We start from the raw sequence: 26,454 nt of genomic DNA on the forward strand, positions 1-26,454 counted from the left end.
TAAAAGTCTCTGGGGAGGAGCTGGGCATGCGGTGGCCATATGGAATGCCACCACTAAGGAGGCCGAGGCAGAAGACTGACATAAGTTCTAGGCTAGCCTGGCCTACACAGTGAGTTTCAGACTAGCATGAGCTACGAAGTGAGACCCTCTCAAAAGACCTATAGAAAAACCTGCGGAAGGGCGGGGGTGGCACGGTTAAGACCCTGGGGGAGAGGGGCTCGACACATACTAGATGGGGAGACAGCAAAAGACCACCAGGCAGAGTAAAGCAGGCACTCGTGGCAGCACCCGACTCAAGGGAAGGCAGGCAAAGTGCTGACTTCCAACTGCTCTTCAGGAGTCTGACCTCCTCCCTGCACAACCACTCTATTTCTGGTACTCCCCAGCTCCATTAGTCCTAAGTCTGGCTAAGTAAGGACTCACCATCAACTAGCTGCTGTGATGCGCCATCAGGCACCTGCAGTCTCTAACTGGGGGGCGGGGGTGGGCAGTGGTCTAGAGCAGGGAAACTGTCTCTACTGAGGGTTGCCTTGACCTGGTCCCTGAACCTATGTCCTTGTTCTCCTCAAAGGCACTTTGGAAGACAAACTGCCATTTCCTCTGGCCATCCCAGCCCCATGGTTACACACACATGCATGCAGCGGTGGGGGTGGGGGACATGCAGGAGAGCGAGCGGGGATGGGCTCACAATCCACCCACCCAGATACAAACAGTAAACACACCACCTTCTTAGGCTTCAGTCCCCGCTGCGTTAGGAGTGGGAAAGGGCAGAGTTAGAGAACAAAGCCTGGCCAGACATCCTGCGCCAGATGTGAATACCAACTGAGGTGAACACAGGCAAGGGGTGAGGAGCTGGGCAAGCTCCAAGGGATCCCTCAAGGACCCGCTTCTAGGGTGTTCACCCCAGCTCAGAGAAGCTGGAGGCCAGCCTCCCAGCCCTCTGCAGGGGAGAGGTGAAGGGAGCTGGAAAGGCCCTCTGTATGCATCTTACAACACTAGTGACCAAGAGTCCCTCCACCTTACCCTGCCGTAAACCCTCAGGCCTTGGCTTCTTTGGACACCAGAAGGTCGGAAGCTGGCTACAGCACTGGGGTGAAGCCTGTCCTTCCCATCAGCCCAATCCTACTTGACCCTAGCAGTGTTTCCTGCCACCTTTACTTTAGCCCTAGTGTAGCAATTCATTAAGGACCCAGAAAGTGTCCTTCTTGGCGAGGTTAGGCGCCTGCAAGTTCAGTTCAGACCCATCTACTGCTGTGACCTGCCTAGCCCTGGGTCTTCCTCCCTCCCAGCCCCCAAACCACTCACCAATTTGCTGGTCTTTGTAGCTGCCTCAGCTCCCTCTGTAGAAAGCAAATAGCAACAAAGTACATTTATACAGAGGGTAAGGGGAAAGACCCCCTCAGTGGGATGGGAGGACTGAAACAGGGAGCACAGAGCTGAAGCCCTGTTGTTAGGGGATGGGCGGAAAACTGGGATGTGAAGATGCAACTTCAGAGTGTAGCTAGTACCTCTCTTGAGGACCTTTGAAGCCGAAGAATCAGGAGTCTCTGGGGAAGTAGTATCTGCTCCATCTTCAAATACCTGGATCTGAAGCCAAAGAGGAGACTCCGCAGTCAGATCAAGAACGCTGTGATCCCTTCTGAGCTTCCAAGTAAGCGGGAGTACCGGAACTTCCCTTTCTCCCAACCACAGCCTTGTGTCCCGCCCAGGAAAAAGAAGCATCTACACACTAGTGGCACAAGTAAGATATGTGCATGCACACACCATACACTCCACATGCATACGCACACACACACACACGCATATGCACATGCGCGCACACACACGCATGCATACATGCAAGCATGGTGTGTTACCTGGGACTGGCGTACAAAGATGCCATGGCCTTCGTCGCACGTGAAATACTTCCTTCCCTGAACAGTGCCGTCGTTCTTGCCTTTCGCTTCATCCAGGATCACGCCCACCCATTTGCCAGTGGCAAAGAGTGTGGCTCCAACATAGGCCACAGTGCCTCGGTGGCCTTTCCCAATGACCTCCACACGGGAGCCTACCCGCAGGGGCCGGGCACTCGCCTCCGCACTCATCCTGCTGCCGCTCGGAGTCTGGAAAACAGACATTGCAGACCTATACAGTCAGAGGCTGCAGACAGGATCCCAGACTGAAAAGCACCACAAGTCATCACCTTAAACTCCATTCTAAGGGCGGAGTAAGTCTACAAATTTCCCTTTGAAAAACATCAGTGACATGTCCAAAATTTCCCCAAAGACAGGATCTCAATACCCAGGGGGTTAAGACAGGAGGATAGCCATGAGTTTGAGGTCAACCTGGACTACAATGAGTAAGTTAAAGGTCAGCCTGGGCTACATAATGAGACCTTGTTTCAAGAAAAAAAGCTTGTTTTGATAGCTCATGTAATCCCATGTTTGGGAAGCTCAGACAGGATTATCATGAGCTTGAGGCTAGCCTGAACTACACGGTTGAGCTCTAGGTCAACCTGGCCTAAAGTGAAACGAACCTCAAGGGAAAAAAAAGTCACAAAAATGAATAAGGACAATCTTAAAAAATAAAAAAAATAAATAAAATTTAAATGATATTTCAAAATCCTCCAGAATCTACTAGAATTAATTCTTAAGAATTTAAATTGAATAACAAATCAGGATTCATGGGTAGATCTTTGAACGTCACCATATGGCTGCTTCTTGAGTGTACTGCCCCCAAGGAGAGGAAGTAAGAACAAGAAAACAGCTCAATTCAGATCAGGTTCCCCACAACCCTGTCTGAGGAACCAGAGCTGAGAAGGTCGGTGGCTCAGTGGTGGCCCTCTGCACTGTCCTCTGTCTTCCTTGGGATTCAAATGCCCTTCTCTGAGCTCCCCACCACACTCCACCCACACTCTACTGTGTGTGTGCATGCTTTTTTTTTTTTTTTTTAAAAAAAAAACCTTGTTATTGTTCTTTGAGACAAAATGTCAGTATCACCCTAGACTAGTATGGACCTTGCAATCCTCCTGCCTCAGCTTCCTGAATGCTGGGATCACAGGCACAGACCATTCCATCAAACTAGACTTCTCTTCAGAGGCGGAGAGCTGCACCTATGCCAGGCCCTCAAGCCACCGTCACTCCTTCCTGATCTGATTCCTGTCACTCCATCCACATGTCCACTGTGACATTCCAGGGTGGCTGACAACACCCATTCACCACACAGCTCCCTCTTTCTGGTCCTTGTCCTGCTGTCTACTCTCCCTCCAGCTCTGGAGATCCTTCCCTGCTCATGCTGTCACAAAGAGGAAAACACAGAACAAATAAACAAAGTCCCTCAAATTAGCCCCTTACAGTAGTACTCAGACCCTGCCCAGAAGTTCAACTGGGCAGGCAAAGGAACAAACAAAAACACTGTCCTTGGGAAGTTCCCAGCTTCTTACGTAGCTGTGATGACTGAACACATGAAATTAGGTCCCAAATCAGACCATGATTTGGAAGAAAATCACACCTAAGCCATTTTTAGCAATAATTATTCCATGAACTAGCAAGCTTGCAGCAAACAAATAAGGCAAGAAAATGTGACCCCATGGGCCTAAAGACTGCAGGGTGTCCTTCCTGATACCCCCACACTCAGCACAGGGGCTTCAGAAAGGAGTCCTGCCAGAGCCAGGGAAGTCAAAACACTTCCCAGGCTGCCACTCTCTAACTCCCTTCCTCAAAAAGCCCAGCCAGTAAGATGAGGACACAGCTCCAAGGGATGTGGGGATCTCAAATCATACCTGGGACAACGTGGATATCATGGGCCTAACAATAAGGAAACTGCCAATGACATCAAGGCTGGACACAAACTCAGAAAAGACCCTCCCACACCTCCCAATATGCCTCTCAGAATCAGCTGGCTGGATCAGTGGATGCCAATCTCAGACAGGAGAGAGCAGGGACAGACCGCACAGCCTCACTGCAGGGCATTCCGACCCACAGCCCAGTAGGAGACAGACTGGACCCCTCAAGTGCCTAACTCAGGGCCAGTTGGAATTAGAGATCAAGTCTGTAGGGTCCCAGGTAGGGCCCAACTCAGGAGGGGGGGCTGTCCAGCCTGCTAGTATCAGAGTCCTGAAGGCTCCTTGGAAGCCCAGTGTGTGAGTGTCTCAGCTGAGGGCCAGCCTCTCTCCCCAGCCCCCACACAAGTGATGTCCACAGGCACCAGGCCTGCTCTACCAGCCCTCCCAGGGCCATCCCACACTGACTGAGGCCACTTACCCGACTGTACGTGTGCCTCTTGCTCTGGGCCATGTTGCTCACCCGGACTCTACCCCTTCCCCCAAGCTAGCCAAAGACAGAGAGAAAAGGCAAAAACCTAGGCAGGAGGGGTCAGGGTGATGGGCCCGCATGGACCGGCTCAGAAGCCATCAGGCACGAACCTCCCTCCGTCCGTGGGCCTCCCTCGGTAGGGGTAGGGACAGTAATGGGGCCGAGGTGTATAAGTCCCTTCCACTGCCCAAGGATTCCTGAACCCGGAGACACTGAGCCCCGCTTGCCAGCTGATGAGTCTCACTCTGCGCTAGTGCTGCTCTAGACTGTCAGGAAGCATGCTGGCCTCTGGGTCCTAGTGCTCCCCGGCTTCACCTGGGCCAGATAGGACATGCTAGAACCCAACCAAGGATGGATCCATCCACAAATCCTCAGCACTAGAGTACAGTGCTCTGGCAGTCCTAACCCTTCTTTCTCACCTGCACCCCCCATCATTGCCCCCATCCCCAGAATGTGAAGCCTCAGCAGGTCCCCAAACATTAAGTGCTACTTTCAAATGATCAGCAGCCTCCAGCCTCCACGTGGACAACCCCCTACACACAAACACACACACTTTCTGTTGCTTTTCTGTGTCAGCCTCCCCCCAGAAAAATCTGGACTCAAGTTCAAATCCATAAGATTAGGGTCTGAATTTCATCTCACACTGGACCAGATAAAGAGCAAAGAAGGGACAGAAATGGAGGCATGCTCACACAGAGAAAGGCAGTAAGATCCCAGGTCCCCACCCCTGCAAGGGAGAGGTCCCCACATTCACTTTCTCTCTTCTGCTTGTTGTGTCAGGCCAGGCTCTGACCCCCCAGACATCACATTCACATGGACTATTAAAGACAATTTTCAAAAGCCAAGAGCCTCACTGTCCCCTTGGGACCAAGCCCACTCTACCTCTGTCCCCATCTCTTATATCCTTGGCTTTGTCTCCTAACATCAGATCCAGTAAGCTTTTTTTTGAGACAGGGTTTCTCTGTAGCTTTGGAGCCTCCCTGGAACTCGCTCTGTAGACCGGGCCGGCCTCGAACTCACAGAGCTCTACCTGCCTCCGCCTCGAGTGCTGGGATTAAATGCATGTGCCACCACTGCGAGGCTAAGCTAATCTATTTTTTTATAGTTGTGTAATTCACAAAATTTCTTAACAATGTTATATTACCTTCATAATTAAAGAAAAATGCTGTTAATTTAATGAAACTACTCATTCTAGTGAGATCTCCACATACGACCCCATTTATTTACGTGTCTGTCAATGACTAGGAATCAACAGACCTGGGTCCTTACCCTCAAGCAAAGTATGACTGGGGTCTGACCACTGGGTTCCTGGCTGTATCGTGGGTCTGGATCCCCAGACATACGTGTCTTCCCTCAACAACAAAACTGCAGTTTCTGCCATTCTGCCCACTAGCCCAGCAGCAGAACGAGCCACACAACAGTTTTCTAAGGTGATGAGCAAGTGTGAAATGCCACAACGAAACCCATCGCTTTAGATGCTAACTTCAAGTTTAATTAAAATATTCTCAGCTGGGCGGTGGTGGCTCTGGCCTAACCCCAGCACTCGGGAGGCAGAGGCAAGCAGATCTCTGTGAGTTCGAGGCCAGCCTGATTTACAAGTGCTAGTTCCAGGACAGGTCCCAATGCTGCAGGGAAACCCTGTCTGAGGGGGTAGGGGCAAGGGGAGAAAAAACAAAACAAAAACAAAAACAAAACAAATTCTGTCTCTTCACTTCTGCCCAGAACCTTTAGAACTCACCTCCCTGCTTCCCTGCAGTCTCAGGTAGCTTTCCTTCCCTCGTTCCCCACCGCACAGGTGCACAGGGCCATTCTGGCCCAGGCAAGCACACTAAACCATCCAGAGTATTTGCAGTCCACAGAACACACTTGAGGGCTCAGTGGATAGGAAAGAAATTGGGGCTGGAGAGATGTCTCAGAAATAAGGACCACTGGCTGCTCTTTCCGAGAACCTAGGTTCATCCTAGCACCCACACAGAGGCTCACAGGTGTCTTCAGTTCCATTCCTAGAGGACCTAATGCCCTTTTCTAACCTCCAAGAGCATGGCACACAGTGCAGACATATATGCAGAAAGAGCACTCATACACATAAAACAAAACTTCAAAAAGTAATAAATTCTTTAGGACAGGGGTTAATGGCATTTGCTCTTCTTGATGAGGACCTGAGTTTGGTTACCAGCACCCACACTGTGCTACTCCCAACCACCTATAACTCCAGCTCGATGAGATGCCTCTGGCCTCCGCAGGAACCTACACTTATGTGTGCGCACACACACACTTTTTTAAATAAAATAAATCCTTTTTAAAGATAAAAAGCATTAGAGAGGTGGCTCAGTTGTTAAGAGCCTGTCCAGCTCTTGCAAAGGACCTGGGTTTGATTCCCAGCATCCACATCAGGTAGCTCTGGGGAGTCTGACTCCTTTGACCTCCCCATGCATACATGTGCACATGCTCACACACAGGCACACACCATACACATAATGAAGAATAAACTGCCGGGTGGTGGTGGCACACGCCTTTAATCCCAGCACTTGGGAGGCAGAGGCAGGCAGACCTCTGTGAGTTCGAAGTCAGCCTGGTCCACAAGAGCTAGTTCCAGGATAGGTCCAAATCTGCAGAGAAACCCTGTCTTGAAAAACCAAACAAACAAACAAAAGAAGAAACCTTTATATTCATATATATATATATATATATATATATATATATATATATATATATAAAATAATTTGGAGGGTTTCAAGACAGGATTTCTCTGTGTGACAGCCCTGGCTCTCCTGGAACTTGCTTTGTAGACCAGGCTGACCTTAAACTCACTGAGATATGCCTGCCTCCGCCTCCCAAATGCTGGGATTATAGGCGTGTGCAGCCACCACCTGGCAAATAATAAATCTTTTTAAATAAATAAAATAAGAACATGTAAGACACTAACTGTCTTGTAAATCTACATGCTCAATAAAAACTACCTAAGAAGGCCATCATCACCACCTGTGGATATCACAGTAATCTGGGGGCAGGTCAGGGATGACAGACAAGGACACTGAGGCTGAGAGATCCACTCCTACTCAACTTGCACAGAGAGCCCCAACCTGCTCTAGGACACTCGGTACTACAACCCTCACTGTTCCACACTTACCTCCAGGCTTCCAAGAGCAAGCTCTAAACCATACTGCTTTCAAAACTCATGCACAGAAACATAAACCTGCAATCCCAGCACTAGGAAGGCAGAGGAGAATGGTGAGTTCTTGGCTAGTAAGGGCAACACAGTGAGAACGCAGGTCTAGAGCAGCTTCACTGTGCTTGGGCAACACATGGACACACCACTTCTTGAGAGCTGTTTATTCTAACAAGTGGAAGTGCCTGACACATCGACATTAGTACTGCAAGACTCAAACAAAGAGAAAGCAGGGTAAGGAGCACTAAAACTATAGCATTCCAAAGAAGTACAACCTGGCAGGAATACTAGATATATATAAGCCTTCAAATGCATAGACAATAAATACATAAAATTAGACAGGAGAAAGGTGGACTGGGAAAAAATTATGACTGTATCTTGAATTGTGGGGCTTTTTTGTTTGGCTAAAGGCTATACAGAAGCCCTGTAAGTTATGAACACAGAATGGACAGCAAGAAAATCATCCTCTTGGGTTTTTCTTTCAAACTATAAAGAGTTCCACGGGGTAGCCCACAACGTCTCTTTATGATGCAACTGCCCTCCGTGCAGAAAGTCAAGTACTTAATTGAGTAAATAAACACACTGAGACGCGTGCACTAGATAGGCAGGGACATAAGGACCCAGTCCAGTGACAACAGGAAGTCAGTCTCCTTCCTGAGCTGTGGAGTGGCAGAGGAACTGCTTTAGGAAGATCAAACATGCAGGACAGAGTGGACACATGAGCAAGCTACAAGGGCAGGGTTACAGCAGAGAGCACACTGCAGTGCTGAGCACGGGGTGAGAAAGGAGACCGAGAGACAGGTAGACAGACAGGCGGAACAAGCTAATGAGTACCAAAGGAGTCCGGGAAGACAGCAGACTGGCATGAGCCCCACACACAGCCCAGGACACAGTTCTGTTCTACGTTACCTCACCCGCATGACTCTGGGCAAGGTGGTTAACTGACTGAGCCACAATAACCCAATCCATATGCAAAAAGACATTCTTTACCTTATGGGTGTTACAAAGGATAAGGAAAACAAGGCAGGTGTGGGGAGTACACAGAGGAGAGCCGATCTCATAACATCAACCTCCCACCCCTGAAGGTGCTGCGATTCAAGCAAAGGACACAAACTGTGCTCAGATGCAGGTGCCTTTGTGGTTACTGCATCCACTCAAGAACATGACCTGCTCACAACAGAGACTCTAAAGCTGCAATAAATGAAGAGATGAATGAATGTAAGAATCGAAAAGTGAGGGGCTAGAGAGGTGGCTCAGTGGCTAAGAGAGTCTGATGCTACTCCAGAGGACCTGAGCTGGTTCCCAGCACCCACCCCATAAGGCTCACAACCACCTGTGACTCCAGTTCCAGATCTGACTCTCTCGTCTGGCCTCCACAGGTCACCCCACACATGTACTTACACACACACACAAATGGTAAATATTTATAAAATAACACAAAAAAATAAAATTAGCAAATGAATAAATCAACTGGGAAGCCTTGAGGTGTGAGTAATAAGAATGAGGGTTGAGGCTGGCGAGATGGTTCATGAGCATGCGTCTGTAGTCCCACCCCATGGAGACTGGGGAGGCAGGAATCCTCAAGAGACCCCGTCTCAAACAAGGTGTAAGGCCAGCACCAGCGACAGAGGTTGTCCTCCACAAGCACACTGTGGGGGTACGTCTACACTGGTACATACAAATGCAGACACTCTTTGTGTAATAGTCCTGGCTGTCCTGGAATTTGCTTTGTAAACCAGGCTGGCCTCGAACTCACAGAGATCCGCCTGCCTCTGCTTCCTGAGTGCTGGGATTAAAGGTGTGCACCACCACCCAGTCACAAAAGCATTTTTTAAAAAACAGAAAAAAGAGGTGGGATCAAAGCAGAATTGGGAAAGGGAAACTGGGCAGTTCTCAGGGTCTTTTCTGGGGCAACTGCACACACTAAAATGTGTTTCTTCACCTGCTTCCAATGTGAACCTGTGAGATAGGTGCTTGCCGGTAGTCAAGGACTAAAGGGAGTAGAAAGAGAAAGAGACAGGAATCCTTAAAAGACAGCATGAGGTATCTGCAATGGAACCATTCAGTTGTCACGGGGACAATGCCTGTGTCCAACCTGGGACATCATGCCCAGCTTTACAGTCGTTAAACACAGGTCTGGGAAATGAACTAAGGAAGAATACGTGTGATCTCTATCATTTTTTGCATGAGTCTGTGTGCATGTGTTTTGCTGCAAACTTAACCGCCACTCTCATGTGTTAGGCAAGCACTGTACATACATAGCCCTTTTTCTTTTAAACTTTTTACTTCTTTACTTGTGTGCATGTTTACAGGAATGCAGAGACCAGAGGTCAGTATTAGGTTCCTTTCTCAGTTACTTTCAACCTTAATTTTGAGACAGGGTCTCTTACTGAACTGGAGGTTGCTGATTCTAGCTAGACCGACTAGGGAGCCAGCCCTAGGAATCCTCCTGTCTCTCCCGTTCCACTACTACAATTATGGGTGCACACTCATGAGTCTGGCTTTTTTACATGGGTACTGGAGGTCATGACAGCATTTTACCAACAGAACCATCTCCTTGGCTGCTTACTTTTCATTTTGAGACAGAATCTCAAAAAATTGCCCAGGCAGGTTTATAATCTTCCTGCCTCAATCTCTCAGGATTACAAACCTGAGCCAGCAGGCCAGTTTTTCAATGTTATTCCTTATACTTTATGTAAATGTACTAGTTATTCCAAAATAAAATATTTCAAACATAGCTGAGATGCAGATTTACTAGATCACTTTTCTGGACTGTGACAGCAGGTCCATGCCCAATACTGTGAAGCAAAGCTTATGATGTTGCAAACAGAAACCAAAAGAGGGGCTAGGGAGATGGCTCAGCAGTTAAAGTGCTTGGTATGAAGCATGAGAAGCTGAGCTCAGATCCCCGGGACCTGCTAAAAACTGTGCATGGCCATGTGCAGTGTTGGGGTAGAGACAGGCAGATCTGGATCTTGCTGGGCTCCAGCCTCGCTGAAGATGGAGGACATTCTGATCAGGGATACATTCTGATGTCAGCCTCTGGTTTACACACTTACACACACACACACACACACACGACTGTGTTTCCTCCGTCCCTGAGTGACACCGACTCTCTGATACCAAGCCTAGCCACAGAGAAGCATGCTTTCCACAGCATCACTGGGTCCCTGACACTGCCCCATAGGAGTCTTCACATTCCTTCGGTAGAGAGCAACAGTGTTCGGATTTCTAATCCACTTTCCTCCTCAACAATATTTAGGAAAGTGGGAGGAGTCCTCACTATATGGTAATTAAGTCCTGGAGAATTTTAGAAAATAGCAGGAAACAAGCAGACCTGTGGGGGGTGGGGGTGGGATGGGGCAGCAGGGAGGAAAATCTCTTCATCCTTTTTTTTTTTTTGATCCTTCTGTCTTTTCTAACATTTTTTTTTTTTAACACCAATACCTCAGGATCCCTTAATACTCTAATTCTCTTTCAGTCTCATGCTGCCAAACTTTGATCCTGGGCTGACTATGTGGGCGGTCTGAGAACAGAGTCAAATTCTCTGAGCACCAGTGAAGAAGAGGTGACTGTGCGCACACAACTCCCAGAGTCTAACAGGGGAAAGGTCTGCTTGCCTAGAGAAGATGCTAGAGGCCGAACCCAATCCCGTAAAACAGAATCCAAGATCTGCCTTGCCAATCTTACAGAGATGGGAGTGGATCCTAAATGGACTTTCTTCACCGCTCCAGCTAATTATCCCCAGAAATGTCTGTATCCTACTCCCAATTTGAATGGAGCTTACCCCACCCTCAAAGCTTCCTTCACTCCAGCAACTACCCAGGGATTTCCAGGTCCACCTCCAAGAACCCCTTACTTATCCTGAGAAAGGAACTTCTGCAGGAGTGCCGGGCACTCGGTCCCCATGCTCAACAGTAGCAAACCTCACCCTAACAGTAAGAGTCCTACCTGTCTAGTTTCCACATCTCAGTTAGTTCTTTCCCCTGAATCAACCAGCGGGATCCAGGCATTAGGACCCAGCAGGCAGGGAGCACCGAGACTGCGCTCTACTGAGGTAGATGCACCATTCCACAACTTCAGCAAAAGCCAAGGCAGCCAACAAAGGCAGAGGTGGCTGCGCCTCTGCCGCTTGCACGCTCGCTTGGGCTCACCAGCCACTCCTCAGAAGCAGACCTTACCGTCCTTTCTTTTTCAAAACCCACGCCATCACCTGATCACAATGGAGATCAGTCTCCTTAAACCACCATGCAAAGGCGTATCCATAGCAACCCCAAAAGGAAGGACACAGAGATGCTCCAGTGGCTGCAGAAAAAAAAAGGTGAGTTTGTTTCTCCTCTATCCCATGGACCATTCTCCTCCACTCACCAGGGGTCGGTCCTGCCTGCAGATCCTACCCATCACACTGACCGGGAAACTCAAAGGTGAGCTAAGAATCAGATTGTAACATAAAGACATAGGTCTGCAGCATCCCAACACTGGCTGACAGAATGCATTCTCGCTTTCTGGAGAATGCAAACAAGGTCTCTCTTCTTATTCGCTGCTTCAGGTGATAGTCTCATCCTTTGGGATCTCACAAGGACAAGCGGCCATCAGGTTCTTGTCTTTCTAGTCAAGATGCTGGACAATTACTCTACAATTTGAGAATTCCCCTATGATAGCAACAGACCCCACCTCCCTGCCCACTAAATCGCTCCCTTCTCTATTGTCTCAGGAGAAGGACTCCCATTTCTGCAGAGATCCTCACGAAACATGAACACTAAGCCTAATAAAGCCCTGCATGCTCAAATCCCCTCTCTGTAAACCAGTAATATACTGACAGGGCTGCTGTGAAAACCACAGGAGGGCTTGGGAAATCAGACTTAGCATGGACTGCATACTCCCATGCTGAAGAGCATTTAAAACTGAGTGTGGGGTAAAGCACTCAACAGTGTCAGCCACTATCACTACGATGAAGATGGAGAGGCCTGTAAGCACAGGACTCCAGCTCTGAGTGGCTCGGCCACCCTCCTGGGCTTGTCTTGAGGCGCTTACTCTCCACTCTGATCAGCTGCTTTCGTCTTCTTTTACCCTGTCCAAGCAGCTATTCCTGATGGAGCTCACCCTGAGCACCCTAGCCCTCAGCAAACAGCCTTGCTGAGAAGGAAACAGCCTATTAGGTAAGCGTTCCTTTGCATCCATCACTGCCTCTTTCTCCCCAGATTCATTCCTCCTCCCATTGCTCTCACCTCCTCTCCTGAGGACTTCCATTTCAGATGCACCCTCTACTGCTTCTTAGACATCATCACAAAACTTGCCCTGGCCTCTCCAATACTAGGAAAAACTATTTCTAGACCTCACTGTGTCCTCTGCCGGCTGCCACCGCATCTCTTCTTTCTTCTGTTTGCATCCCTCAGTTCCATCACAACCTGCACCCCCATTCTGCTCCACGGAAGCTGTTCATAGTCACAAATGAAAGAGCCCTGGTGTCCAGAGCTTCTTGACTCCCCAACCTCCAGGCGCACTTGTCAAACTCACCCTGGGCGTCTACGCTGAAGCAACTGAAAATGGGGACCCCCTCCCTAGAAACGTTCTCCTTCCTCACAGACACACCAATCCCTGTCTCCTTTGTTAACGCCCCCCCTTCTCTAAGTGTGGCTGGAAGAGCTCATCCCCACCCCACTTCACCAACCACACCCTTCTGAAACTCAGAGCCCACACCTGGACCTGCCAGCCAGGCAGCACAGACCACTCAAGTTCAGTATGCCCCAAACAAATCTGCATCTTCCCCCAGAGACTCCTCTTCCATCTTTCCTCTTTGATACTGGCACCACAGTCTATCCAAGTGAGATAGGTGAGTCACCTTTAACAGCCCCCTCTTCTCAGAAGCGATCAGTCAGTTAGGTTAATTCTGCTGCTACTGTAGCTTCTCAAATTCATCCACTCCTTTCCATCCTCCTTGGCCTAATTTCAGCTCAGCCATAAAACATTTGTTATCGCAAGGGTTTCCCCTTTACATCCATCTTAAGAGTTTCCCAACAGCCTAAACCCATATTCTCCTCCTTCAGTCTCTCCATTGTCAGCCTCCCGAAATACACCCGTGCCACTACTCCTTGTCTAAAACCTCCCAATAGGGCCAGTGAGATGGCTCAGCAGGTAAACCTGCTACCAAATCTGATGACCTAAGTTTGATTCCCAGGACCCACAATAGAAAGAACCAATGCCTACAAGTGCATATGCGTGCAGGGACAGACACACATACACACACAAAATGTTTTTTATTAACTTTGCTGTGAACAGCAATAACCTCCCCTTTGATCCAAAGTTCTCACATTCTGGCCACTTGGATCTACTTCCTCCTATGCCCTACACATCTGCATGCCCAGGTCTGCACTCCTCAGTCACCTCTTTTCTGAAATTCTCCACTTCTCCCTGTTTAGTCTGCTGTTTCCTCTCTGCCCTTATAGAGACAGACACTTGAACAAAGTGTTGTTACAGTGCTACCCTTTACTGAAAATATTGCCTATTATCTCTGTGCACACTGCTTTGCCCAGAGAAACACAATATTCAAAAGTTACTATCCTAGCCAGGCTCTAGGCACACGAGCATGGCCAGATTTCAGAGAAGAATGCCCACCCTTACAGTCCACATGAGTAGGACTGGAGAGTTGCCTCAGTGCTTAAGAGGGCTTTCAGTGCAACTACAAAGCCCAAGTTCAGACGCTAGCACCCACCAACAAGCTCCAGCACTGTGAGAGGAAAAGAAAGGAGTATTGCTGGGGTTTGCTGGCTGCTTCTAAAAGGAATAAGGCATCACAGCACTTGGAGGCTGAGAAAAGCATATCTCTATGAGTTTGAGGCCAGCCTGGCCTATATATTGAGATTCAGGCTAGCCAAGGCCTCACAGAGAGACTCCATCTCAAACAAGCAAGATAGAAGAGCAGGTCAGAGTGTTAGAGGATGCCACAGGGGCGTACACCCTAGCCCATATATCACACACCACACACACACAGACACACACACACACAGACCACCACAGTGGGGAAGTACACATGTTCATACATACATACACACACAGCAATACATGAAGCTCTTTCAGATAGGAGCCTAAACTCGGGTCCTATGGAAGTTGGTACTAGCACATTAAAGGAACTAGACTATAGACAGGCTGTGTGTAAAATGCAGACCTTCTGAGAAGGCGTGTTCGAAAGGCTCTGAGGGCACCAAAGTCCCACTCTCTGCTGCCATGAGGCCCCTGAAATAAGAAGGGGCAGGGAAAGATCAGGAAGCACATAAACTTGACCTGTCAGCCAACCTCAACTAGTACCCCAGAACATCAGAAAGAAAACATCAATAAGCCAAAGCCAGAATCTCCAAAATGGGAAGGACCCTAAGACAGATTTGCATCAGGCAGTCTCTTACCTTGTCCTGGTCCATGGACATACACTCTGGGTAGCAAACATCATAGGACCACCAGACCACCAGCTTCCAGAACAAACTGTAGCCATGGGTGACAGGGGACACTGAGATCCCAGTTTCCATCTCCCTTGATATGCAACAGATGTCTGAAGTCCCCTCCATAACTAGCTAACTTCCAAAGCAGGTCACATCAACTACAGTCCTAGCCTCCACCTCCTGGTAGCCACTACCACCAGTGGAGCTGCCCCAAAGGGACAGCAGTTGATGGGATTCTCCCAGCCTCGTTGACTCTTCCATTTCTGTGTCGTCTCTGTGCCCTCATATCCAGCCAGGCTTAACTGAGTGCCTGCACCCTCCCTTTCTCCTCCATCACCACTGTCCGCACTCTGCTCTGCCGCTCGATAGCTTTGAAGGTTAAAGCAAACCATTTCTCCTCTTTGGTGCTTCATCTGCTGCTCTGCCATCAAATTACATCAAAGGAGATCATGCCCATAAAGTTCTGTAATCTACAGTTAAACATAAAAGCAAGTCATCACTGTCATTACTATGCAAAATCCCTGCCTCCCTTCTCCCCCACTTCCCACCACTCTTTGCCCCACAGAGAGATAAATACATTCTCAAGCACTGCTTTGCTTACACTCATCTGCCTTCCTTCCATGCCATCTCCTTCCTGCTGTCATCTAACAATCCTGGCTCTGGTGTGCACAGTCTCGTCTCTGCACCACTACAGCTGCTTCCAGGACTTTCTGCAGTCTTGCACACCACACCCATCCTTCAAAGTCCAGCTAAAGTCCATTATGTACACAGCAAAGACAAACTTAAGAACGAGTTTTCTTAAATGTGGTGAAAGATTCACCAATTCAGTTTGAAGAAAAAAGCTGGAATATCTGTCATCAGATGCTGTAAGAATAGATTGCCTTTCCACTGGGATTTAGGCAGGGCCTTACTCTGTAGCTGAGGCTAGCTTGGAACTCACTATATAGCCCATACTGTCCAGACTCAAAGCAATCTTCCTGTATTGTTCTCCCGGAGTCTGGAATTACAAACATGTATCACATGCATGACTTAAGAGCTAACTTTCTATTCTTATTTTTAAGTAGCTGGGGCTACCCCGGAGCTCAATGTGTAGAATAAGGCTGGCCTCAAACTCCCAAAAATCTGCCTCTACGCCACCACATTTGGCAAAACTTTTTTTTTTTTTTTTTTTTGACACAGGGTCTCTCTGTGTAGCCCCAGCTGTCCTGGAACTCAATACATAGGCCAGGTTGGCCTCCAACTCACAAAAATCCTCTTACTTCTGCCTCCCAAGTGTTGAATTAAAGTTGAACATCACAAACATGGCGGCACACACCTTTAATCCCAGGATCTGGGAGGCAGAGTTTTACAACGAGAGCACCAGGACAGCCAGAACTACACAGATAAACCCTGTCCCGAAAAACAAAAACAATAACAACAAAAAGTTAAGTATTGCCACACCTGGTGAGAGTCAACTTTCTAAAAATAAGTTGCTTTTCTTTGCTTTCATTCTAAGAGAGAGCTTGGACAAGAAGGACGGATGTGGGAGGGGTTCACTTCATCAACCTCAACAACATCTTTAGTGTGTTATCCCATGAATACGATGAGACGTTTTATGTCTGGAATCCTAGCAACTGGGAAGTGCAGGTTGAAGCAGCTGCTCAAGGTCAGCCTTGGCTACACAGGGAGTTTGAGGCCAGCCTGTACCACAAAACCATATTCAAAGGGGGGGGGGGAATGAAAGGGAGAGGAAGATTTTATATCTAGTTATTTCCCCGCTGTTAGAAATGTTCTGACCAAATTGCAAAATCTGCCAAATTGACAAGGGTGTCATATATGAAAGTCAACGGCAACAAAAGTAACCGGTTAGAACCCCAGTATTGAGAAGAGAGGAGGCTGAGAGCTCTCCTAGTCCTGACTCCTGATTCAAGGTTTGGACAAAGTGACTGACCCTTGGCAGCAGACTGTTCCACATAGCAGTCAGCAAAAATGTGTTGGTCAATTCAGTGATCTGCTACTAAGAATGCGGTCCCAGCCCAGCACTCGGGAGGCAGAGGCAGGCGGATCTCTGTGAGTTCGAGACCAGCCTGGTCTACAAGAGCTAGTTCCAGGACAGGATCCAAAACCACAGAGAAACCCTGTCTCGAAAAAAAAAAAAAAAAAAAAAAAAGAATGCGGTCCCAGACCATCACCTGGGAACCTATTACAGCCGCAGACTGGATTAGATTTGTGTTCTCACCAGACCCTAAACTAAACACATACTCCCATTAAAGAAAACCCACTTGGCACCACTGCCCCTCTACAACGATGGGCTCTATTTCTGGAACTTCATTTCCCAAAGTGCACCAGACGTTAAGCAGAGCCACAACCAAAAACAAAACAAACACGCAAGCAAGCAAGCAAGCAAACCAGTATTTCCCAGTCCATTTGGAGAAATTCTCCACATATCCCCTAGTTGGAGACCCTTGATAAATACCACGAGCATAAAAAAAGTTCTGAGTCTGTAGTTCAGAAACCTTGAACCATAAACTCTCAAACATATTATGACTGTAAACGCCCTTACAAAATAAAAACTATGGGGGTTGAAGAGATGGCTCAGCACTTAAGAGAACCTACTGCTCTTACAGAGGACCTGAGTTCAGTTACCAGGATCTACAACCAGCCCTAATATAGCAGCAGGGGTCTGACATCTCTGGCCTCTGTGGGGACCCACACTCATATACTTTTCTTTTTTTTTCTTTAAGTTATCCTTATCTCTTTAAATGCAGTGCGGTTCAGACGTTGGCACCACAGCAGGCTAAGAATGCCATCTCTAGACTCTCGGGACCTTAAGTATACTAAGGTACTAAGCGGACAAGAGGCCCTTGGGGCTCTCCACACTGCTACAAATGAGGGTTCGATTCTAAAGATGTGCCTCTGTGTCCTTTAGTCGTTGTCCAGCCCACGGTGAAAAGGGGTGTAAGAACAAGACGACTTCGCAAGGATCATCTTGCTGTCCTAGTCGGACCCCAGGACAGGGAGTAGTCACACACCAAACGCATTTCCAGACCTCTCTACACGTTTACACCCTCTAGGATTGTTTTTTTTTTTTGTCTTCGTTTAACACAAATTCCCAACCACGTGTCCACAGGAAACCTGGGCTCGGTACGGGTCAGGGCAAGCAAGGGCCCCTTGCAGAGCTGGAGGCTAGTGGGCAAGCCTGGGAGAAGCGCTCACCGGGGCCCGAGGCCGGCCTTCGAGATGCCACCCACCCTCCGATCCCACCTGGCCCGAGCCCCGGGACCCTGCCAGCTCCGCGCGAGTTCAGTGGCAGCTCAGCAGATAGTTGGTGGGGTCGCCACCCGCGTACCTGCTGTCAGGGCTCCGCGCCCGACTCGGCCCCGCTGCCGCCCGCCGCCCGGGACTTGCTGCCCCGCCCCGCCCCGCCCCACGGGCTGCCCTTCGCGCAGCCCGACCCCGCAGAGATCCCCGGAGCCCTCGTCCCAGGAAATTCTAGAGTTCTGGGTACAGTCTCCTCATCCCTGCAGACCCGCCCTGGCTGACAAGGTCACGCCGAGCGCGGCAGAGAAGACAAGACGTCGGTAAGGCACTGAGCTGGACACCTGCGGCAGGGTGCATACAAGCGCACGCGCACTGCGCCTGAGAAGTCGATTAGGACCACGGTGGAGAGGCGCAGCGGGGTGAGCGCCCTCTGCTGGCGGACGACCCTGGAGACGCATAGGGAGTTTTTTGGTTTGGCCTCTTTTAAAGTGCCAATATATGGACTTGAGGAGGGAGAGATAAGCTAAAATGTCCACGCCTTTTCTAGTCCCTCTTCAGCTGTTCCTCAGCCCCCCAGAGCTGAACTGGCTAGGGCCAAGAGGTCAGCAGCATTGAGGGGCATCTCTTCAATGAAGGTGTTGTAGGAAGTCTCAAAATCTCAGACTCTTTTTCCCTCGGTACTCTTTGCTAGCTTCTGAGTAGTAGTTGGCTTGTTAAAACTAACGATAACCCAGTACTAGAAAGGGGATGGAGCTAGGATTTCACAGATGGGTTCCAATTCTACTTTCACTAGTTGCTTGAAATCCTGGGCTGGTTACTCAACCTCTCATTGACATTTCCTTACTTGGAAAGTCTCAGTGGCAGGATCTAGAAAGCGTTCCTTTCCACTCCCACTTCATCCTCTCAATGTTTCCAATTATTCTGAACATCAATGCATTCCTACCATTCAAAAACCAAACTAGAGCCTGTGAAATGGCTCAGCAGATAAAGGAACTTGCCACTGGCACCTGACAAGGTGAGTTTGATTCCTGGAACCCGCACAAAAGTAGACGGAGAGAATTGAGCACACATACACACGCACACCACAAACACACACGCGCATGTGCGCACACACACACAATTATACACATACCACACACACACTGCTAAATAAAATACAATAATCAAACTAATACTTTATTCACTGAGTCAGGCACAGTGGCACATACCTTTAATCCCTGCACTCTGAAGGCAAGGGCAGGTGATTCTTTATGAGTTCAAGGCTAGTATGTTGTTTTAGCAAGTTCCAGGCCAGCCAGGATTACACAGTAAGGACCTGTCTCAATCAAAAATAAAACAAAAAAACAAACAAACAAAAAACCTCAGGAGACAGAATCCCTGAATTTGGGGCAGCCTGATCTATAGAGTGAGTTTCAGGACAGCCAGGGATACACAGAGAGACCCTGTCTTGAAAAACCAAAAAAAAAAAAAAAAAAAAAAAAAAGAGAGACCCTGTCCCACCAACCCTCAAAAAGTATGCACCAAGAATCTTCCCTTTAATCCTTATTTCCTAGTTATACAAGCCCACGTCTGTAATCCCAGCACTTGAGAGGTTGAGGGACTAGGCTACAAGAGACCCTGTCTTGAAAAACAGAGAGAGGTCCTCATTTGTGCCTATACATAAGTTAGTAACTGGATTCCTCTAATTACTTTGTGTCTAGCCGTGTGTATGTTTGTGTGTGTGCATGTGTGTAGGTACATCTGGAGGTCAGAGATCGCCTAGGTGTCATCCTCAATCACTCTCTACCTTATTTTTTATTTATTTATTTATTTTTTTGAGACAAGGTCTCTCACTGAACCAGAGCTCATCAATTCCGGCTGGACTGGCTGACCAGCAAGCTTTAGGGATTCTCCCATCTACTCCCCCAGTGCAGGGACTATAGGCTGGGATCAGTATTGAGGGCCTCAGTGCGTGGCTTTGCTGTGCACAGCAGGTGTTTTACTGGCTGAGCCATCTTTCAGGCTCTGTGTCTAATCTTCTGCTGTTGCATGTTGTGCCACCATCGGGTACATAGGACATTTCACATGAGCAGATTTATGTGTATGTTGTAATTGTTTAAGATTTATTGGAGGGGCTAGAGAGATGGCTCAGTGGTTAAGAGCATTGCCTGCTCTTCCAAAGGTACTGAGTTCAATTCCCAGTAACCACATGGTGGCTCACAACCATCTAAAAATGTGATCTGATGCCCTCTTCTGGCCTGCAGGCAAACACACAGAATATTGTATACATAATAAATAAATAAAATATTTTTTAAAAAGATTTATTGGATATGTATGAGTGCTTTACCTGTAAGTCTATATGATACAATGTTTTCCTGGTATATGCAAAGTTCTAGGTTCAATTCCCAGAGCACAGGAGCAAAAACAAATAGAAAAGAATGGATTTTTCAATCCAAGATGAACTGACTAAGCTCCAGGAGTCAGAAAAGCAGGATGAATTCATTCATGTACGGAATCACTCTAGGTTTATAATCAGTTATGCCCGTCTTCCCCTACTGAAAAGGCAAAGTTCTCCCTAGGAGCCAGATTCCCCCCACCCCAACCCCACCCCCACCCTTACAGTCCTCAAATCTTCTCCTTTAAGGTGTGTTTGAGGAGAACTGTGCCCCCTGGAGTCCAGTAAGAGACTACACAGCCTTAGAAGAAATGGCACCATCTTGCCGGTCAGTTCCTGCGGCCAACGCATTTTTATTTTGGGCAAGGTTCAATTCCCAATGTGGAGGCTCAGGACCCAGAGTGGGGTACAGGTTTGGTTGGGAGCAGCCAGGCTTTGGGGGTTTCCTTCTTTACTAGCTGTGTCATAATCACCTGCGGCTTGGACACACCTGTCTGGATGGGTTGCTGCTCAGTCGCATGGGAGGTGCCTCCTTCAGCCTCCTCCTGGATGACAGCAGGGCTGAGCAGCTCCTGGGTGCCCCGGTTCCACATACTCACACCGGGTACCAGCTTCATGCTTTCTGAAAGAACCATGGGCTTCCACAGAACCTGGGACGTGGCCTCAAGGACCTGGGGCGCCACTAGGGGCCATCCAGAGTCCTCTGAGGTGTCTTCTTCAACAGGTTCCTGGCCCTGTGGAGGGACGCGAGTCCGACCCGCCCACAGCTCGCCCAGCTGCTCTGCCTCCCGCTCCCAGCCACTCGGCCACTTAGCTCGAGGCCATAGTTTGGGACTGGGACTGCGGGAGACTTCGGGAGGGTTCGAGTTTCTAGCGAGGAACCGAAACCCGGGGCTGAGGAATGGCAACTTTGACCCGAAGGTTGGTGAGGATTGGGCCAAGTTTAAAGTGGGATCCGGGCCCAAAGCACGGAATGGAGCAGAATACTGGAGAGGGAACTTTGAGGTAGAGAGTGGGAGTTTGGGGTGCGCGCGCGAGGCGAGGGCTTGGGACACGCTTGCTGAGGTTCGGACCCCAGCTTGGCTCTTTTCACTCCGCAGGCGCCCGCGATATATTTCCAAAGGGCGAGCTTCGGTGTCGGGGATTAGCACCTCGGCCACAGGGCGCACCCAGTGGCGGGGCAACCGCGCGGGATCCAGGCGCACTATGGGCGTCTTGCGGCTAAGCCGCGTATCCAAGCTTTCAGGCTGTGGCGACCCGGGGGGCTTTTCTAGGGTGAGGAGAGGCATGGAATCTTCCGAGGAAGTGCGTGTCGTGCCCTTGCTCTCGGGTTTCAGTCGGTCCCCTGCCGCGTCTGGCTGAGACACGCAGCGGTAAAGATCTTCGAGGGACAGGTGGGAGCTGAGGGACGAATCCTTGTCCTCGGAGGCCTGGAGGTTGACTGCTTGGGGCAGATCCAGGGAAGGATGGGGACTGTGGACTCGCACCTCTTCCAGCGAAGGTCGTAACGACCCCTTCGAAGGCACGGCCAAGATATCCCCGGGCTCAATTTCCTGAAACACCTCCAAGGTGGGCGTGGGTCTTGGCTCGGCAGAAGGCCCTGAAGACGCTGTTGGCTCCCGGGAGTCTCTGTCCAACCACGGTGAACCTAAAAGGAACTGGTCCGGGTTCCCAGGTTCCTGGGGAAACACATAAGGGTAATGAGATGTAGGAAGAGTGGGGAAGGACCTCACTTCACGGTCCTGAGCGGCTCCGGAGGACGCTTCTGTCGGAAGGAGGCGGGGCTTGGGCTTACTTCGCCTTGGAAGTGCTCCTCTACACCGACGGGTGCCGGTGCGTGCAGTACAGGCACGGAGCCCTGGGCCCAAGCATCCGTGATGCATGCCAGCGGTTCCTCGTCCTCGCCCCATGTGGGGTCCTCGGCCACTGCAGCTTCTCCCTCATCCCGAGCCAGGAAACGCCACTCAGTGATCTGCAGCATGGCTTCTCTGGCCTGACTAATGGTGAATGGGACGCACTGTGGAAGTGAGGGAGTATCTCAGCTTCTCCAGGAGGGGCGGGAGTGATTAAAAAAACAAAAACAAAAACCCAAAATGGGTCTGGAAGACCCAAATCTAGGCCCACCTGCTGGGTCAGGTAGACTTTGAAGGCACACTCCATAACTCGAGTCAGAAGGTCGGCCAAGATGTCACCCACTACTTCCTCGCCCTCCTCCAGGGACATAAACGAAATCCATTCTGCCTCATTGAGCCGCCCAGGCACGATGTCCACTTGCGGCACCGGCTGGGTGGGCGGCCGGGCTTTTTCAGCCTTGGATCGGGTCACCCCACGGTCTCGCGCCTGCCTCTGTGGGGAAACGGAACAGGAAACCGAAGGGATGGACCTGATTGACTAAGTGCTAGAAAGATGCTTTCTAAGTAAGAAAGGGGACTAGGAAAAGGCGCCTGGAGTCTGCGAGGCAGTGGAGGGACACTGAAGATATGCAACTCGGTTTAATAAGGTAGCAGCCCAGGAAGCAAGGAAACTGACACTTGACAGGAGTTAACTCTCACCTTTTGGGATGCAGACTGAACCCCAGACCTAATCATGCTCAATTTACAGCTCTTGCTATTTGCTCTACCACAGTATCCACGTTCTTGAGAGTTCAAAGAACTTGAATCTGTGGGTCAATGAGGTCACTAGTACCTAGTCTCCTCTGGTTTTGTTTTGCTTTCAACAAGTATTGTTATGTAGCCCTAGCTGGCCCTGGAACTTGCTATGTAGGCTAGGCACACCTCAGAGTTGCAGCAATGCTCCTGCCTCTGGTTTGTTTGAAACAGTCTCTTTAAATAGTCCTGGGAGTCTCCTTGTACAGAAAGACTGGCCTCAAACTCAGATCCACCTGCTTCTGCCTCCCAGTACTGGGATTAAACACCTGTGCTGCTACCCCCGGCTCTCTTTTTACTTTTTATTTTGAGATCTCACTAAGACGCCAAGGCAGGTCTTGAACTCACTGTGTAGTACAAGCAGGCCTTGAAATTAATTTGTGGTCCTTTTTTTCTTTGTAATTGAAAATTGATACAATACATTCTGATCACAGTTTCCCTTCTCCCGTCTTCCAGTTCCTCCCCACGGCCACTCTCACCAACTCTAGGCCTTCTTCCTCTTTTTCTCTTTAGAGCACAGGCAAATTAAAAAGGCAAACAAATCTAATATAGAACAGTGAAAAAGCGCAAACACACCAAAACAAAAACCATAGAAACACAAAACCAGAACCCGTAATATACAAACAAAAGACCAGAAAAAAAAAAAAGTTCAAAAGAAACAACCTACAAAGCACCACTGAGATAGTTTTTGTTGAATATCTTCTGGGGCACGGGACATGAGACTCCATTGGGTAACACTGATTTTTGCTTTGTAAGTGGTTTTCAGTTGTAAAGAGCTGCTTGGATGGGGATGGGAGCTTGTGTTCACTTACCCCTCACAGCGCTTGGGGCTCCCTCTGGCTCACACTTGTACAGGCCCTGCTCTGCTACCACAATCTTCTTGAGTTTATATGTTTATCAATTTTGTCGAGCTTGGAAGACACTGTTTCCTTAAAGTTATCCCATCCCCTCTGACTTGTGGTCCTTTTGCCTCCCAAATAGAGTTGCTAGGGTTACAGGCCTACGCTACAAGGCCTCTTTAATCACTATTTTTATTCCCACTTATGTATTTTGCCTAAGATCACACCTGGGAAATAGTGTAGTTAGAATTCATATACAGATTTGTCTAATTTCAAAACCTGACTCTTGCTTCCCAAATAAAGATATTTGCAAAAATATGGAAAAGAAACACATGCCCAGATACATTTTTAAACTTTTGAAAACGAAGAGAAACAGAGAAAACGAGGCTTGGTGAGACGACTCACTTGGGTAAAGGTGCTTGCTGCCACGTGTAATGAGCAAAGTCTGGTGCTCAGGACCACAAACAGAGCAGCAGCTGCACAGGTCATCCTCCAGCTCCATCCATGCACCACGGCACACATCCCTCTCTCACACACAGATAAATGTAACAAAAACATTTTAAAAACTCATTAAAGGACCCTGTGATGGATTGCATAAGAACATTCCCCATAAGCTTGATCCCTGGTTGATGCAACTGTTTGGGAAGGATTAGGAGGTGTGGCCTTGTCGGAAGTGAATAAGGAGGGGCCAGTTTTGAGGTTTCAAAAGCCCTTCATTTGCAGTTAGCTCTATTTGCCTTGTAGTTCTGCTCCTCCAGAACCTTGTCTGTCTGCCTGCCACCATGGTCCCCACTACGATGGTCATGGATTCTGACCCTCTGCAACTAAGTCCCAAATAAAACTCTTTTATACATTGCTTTGATCATGGTATTATTATTTTTTTTTGACAGCAATAGACAAGTAACTAAGGCAAGCCCAAAGGTAAACTAGGGACATAATATTTGATGTAGATGAGTAATAACAATTTGTAAAAATGGCCAAAGCCAGTTGTGGTGGCTTATGCCAGTAAACCCAGCCTTTGGGAGCCCGAAGCAGGACAGCTGCCATGTGTTCAAGGCTGGCCTGGACTACAGGGAGACAATGCAGGAAGAAGGTTCCTTCCAAAACTCACCTCCAAATATAAACCCACATCTGCCTACCTCCAACCCTACTGCTTCATGGTTTCCATTTCCCAATATCCATCCTCCTAGGCAATCTGGAGTCTCCTATTTCATACTCTCTCACTCCCTAGCCTTAGATTCCCAGAGACCATCTGCCTAGTGCTGGGATTAAAGCCGGGCTTCCTTGTGTTCAGCCTAAATCTTTAAACCCCAAAGAACCAATTCTTTAGTGTCTCCTCCCAGCCTTGCATCTCACACAGATGGGAAATGCACCTGACAAAAGAGGACAGTGATTTTTTTTTTTTTTTTACTCTTTCATTTCCCCAAGGTTCTTCCTATCTGTTTTATTTTTTAAAAGCCTTGACTTCGGGAATGAGAGAGAACTTCAGCAGTTAAGAGCACTGGCTGCTCTTCCAGAGAACCTGGTTTTAGTTCCTAGCATCCATATGATGGCTCAAAATGGTAGCCCCAGTTCCCTTTCCTGGTCTCTGCAGGCATCAGGCACGAACATACACATACCAAACACCCATACACATAAGATAATTTTTTCTTAACTTCAACAATTTGGCTTTTGTCAGTGGGATGGGAGGGTGTTGGTATGAGAAGAGGCTATGAGTTCAAGGGTAACCTGATCAACATAGTGAGGTTTAGGCCAGCCAGGGCTACACAGTGAGTCCTTGTCTCAAAATAAAAGGGCAGCCATAATAGCACATGCTTTTAATCACAGCACTCTGGAGGCAGAAGCAGGCAGATCTCTGAGTTGAAGGCCAGCCTAGCCCAGCCTAGTCTACATAATCACACTCTGTCTCAAAAAATAATAATAATGGTAATACAATAAATTAAAATTTAAAGTCAGCCTCTGAAATGTTTAATCAATTTCATGGTCCTGAAACTGTCAAGATAGAGATTCACCCATTAAGCCCTCTCCCTAGTGCCTGATTCTGTTTTATCCACCAAAACAGGTTCTTTGGCATAAATGAATTACTACTTGCACTAGCAGGTCAGCTGTTTCCAAATTCACTTGCTCTTTGCCTGGTCCAACTATTGACCCCTTTTACCGCGGGAACAGTGGTACTTCTTGCCCTTCTTGAACCCAGAGCTAGACCATCGCTCCATACACTGGCCAACCCCAGTTCTTGTGCACTCCCCCAAGTCGAGCTGAAGCTCACCGAGCCTTCGTGTGACATTGTCGGGACAGTCGCTCCAACGCGGTGTTTCAGCTGCCTCCAGGACCCTCCATTGCTTCAGCCTCCGCGGCCGCGGCTCAACGGTCGCCTCGGCAACCAGGCAGCCTGAGGGTCTCAAGCACGGTCCACGGTTGCCCCAGCAACTGCGCCACGCGCCGCCCGTTCCAGCCCCAGG

General features: G+C 48.7%; 2 protein-coding genes across 7 annotated transcripts in view; both read right to left on the minus strand.

The window, feature by feature from the left end:
- Nucleotides 1–18,291, minus strand: part of Dctn1 (dynactin subunit 1) — a 33,382-nt gene extending 15,091 nt beyond the window's left edge. For 3 of the 6 annotated variants that reach the window (XM_057762376.1, XM_057762368.1, XM_057762359.1), the window contains exons 1-5: nucleotides 4,242–4,534; nucleotides 1,857–2,102; nucleotides 1,509–1,587; nucleotides 1,306–1,340; nucleotides 726–746 (exon numbers count right to left, since the gene is read on the minus strand). In XM_057762376.1, coding sequence (XP_057618359.1) covers nucleotides 726–746; nucleotides 1,306–1,340; nucleotides 1,509–1,587; nucleotides 1,857–2,102; nucleotides 4,242–4,274 — 414 coding nt within the window. In that variant the 5' untranslated portion in view covers nucleotides 4,275–4,534. Of the gene's footprint in view, nucleotides 1–725; nucleotides 747–1,305; nucleotides 1,341–1,508; nucleotides 1,588–1,856; nucleotides 2,103–4,241; nucleotides 4,535–18,222 lie in introns of those variants that run through there. The other 3 variants (XM_057762399.1, XM_057762391.1, XM_057762382.1) reach the window with 2 other exon arrangements.
- A 2,462-nt stretch (nucleotides 18,292–20,753) lies between these two features.
- Nucleotides 20,754–26,399, minus strand: C1H2orf81 (chromosome 1 C2orf81 homolog). The gene is made up of 4 exons (XM_057764182.1): nucleotides 26,262–26,399; nucleotides 22,633–22,854; nucleotides 22,304–22,525; nucleotides 20,754–22,187 (listed from the first exon to the last, which is right to left on the minus strand). Exons 1-4 carry the CDS (start codon nucleotides 26,277–26,279, stop codon nucleotides 20,898–20,900), a joined length of 1,752 nt encoding a protein of 583 aa, XP_057620165.1. The 5' UTR covers nucleotides 26,280–26,399; the 3' UTR covers nucleotides 20,754–20,897.
- Between the last annotated feature and the right edge of the window lie 55 nt (nucleotides 26,400–26,454).

This window comes from Chionomys nivalis, chromosome 1 (assembly GCF_950005125.1).
Source record: "Chionomys nivalis chromosome 1, mChiNiv1.1, whole genome shotgun sequence".
In the NCBI taxonomy this organism is placed as follows: domain Eukaryota; kingdom Metazoa; phylum Chordata; class Mammalia; order Rodentia; family Cricetidae; genus Chionomys; species Chionomys nivalis.

What these genes read in the sequence shown, in the direction of transcription:
- C1H2orf81 (XM_057764182.1), bottom strand. An exon ending in AAGTCTACCTGACCCAGCAG is followed by an intron (nt 22,526 to 22,632) that starts GTGGGCCTAGAT and finishes TCACTTCCACAG; the next exon opens with TGCGTCCCATTCACCATTAG. An exon ending in AGGAGCACTTCCAAGGCGAA is followed by an intron (nt 22,188 to 22,303) that starts GTAAGCCCAAGC and finishes GTGTTTCCCCAG; the next exon opens with GAACCTGGGAACCCGGACCA.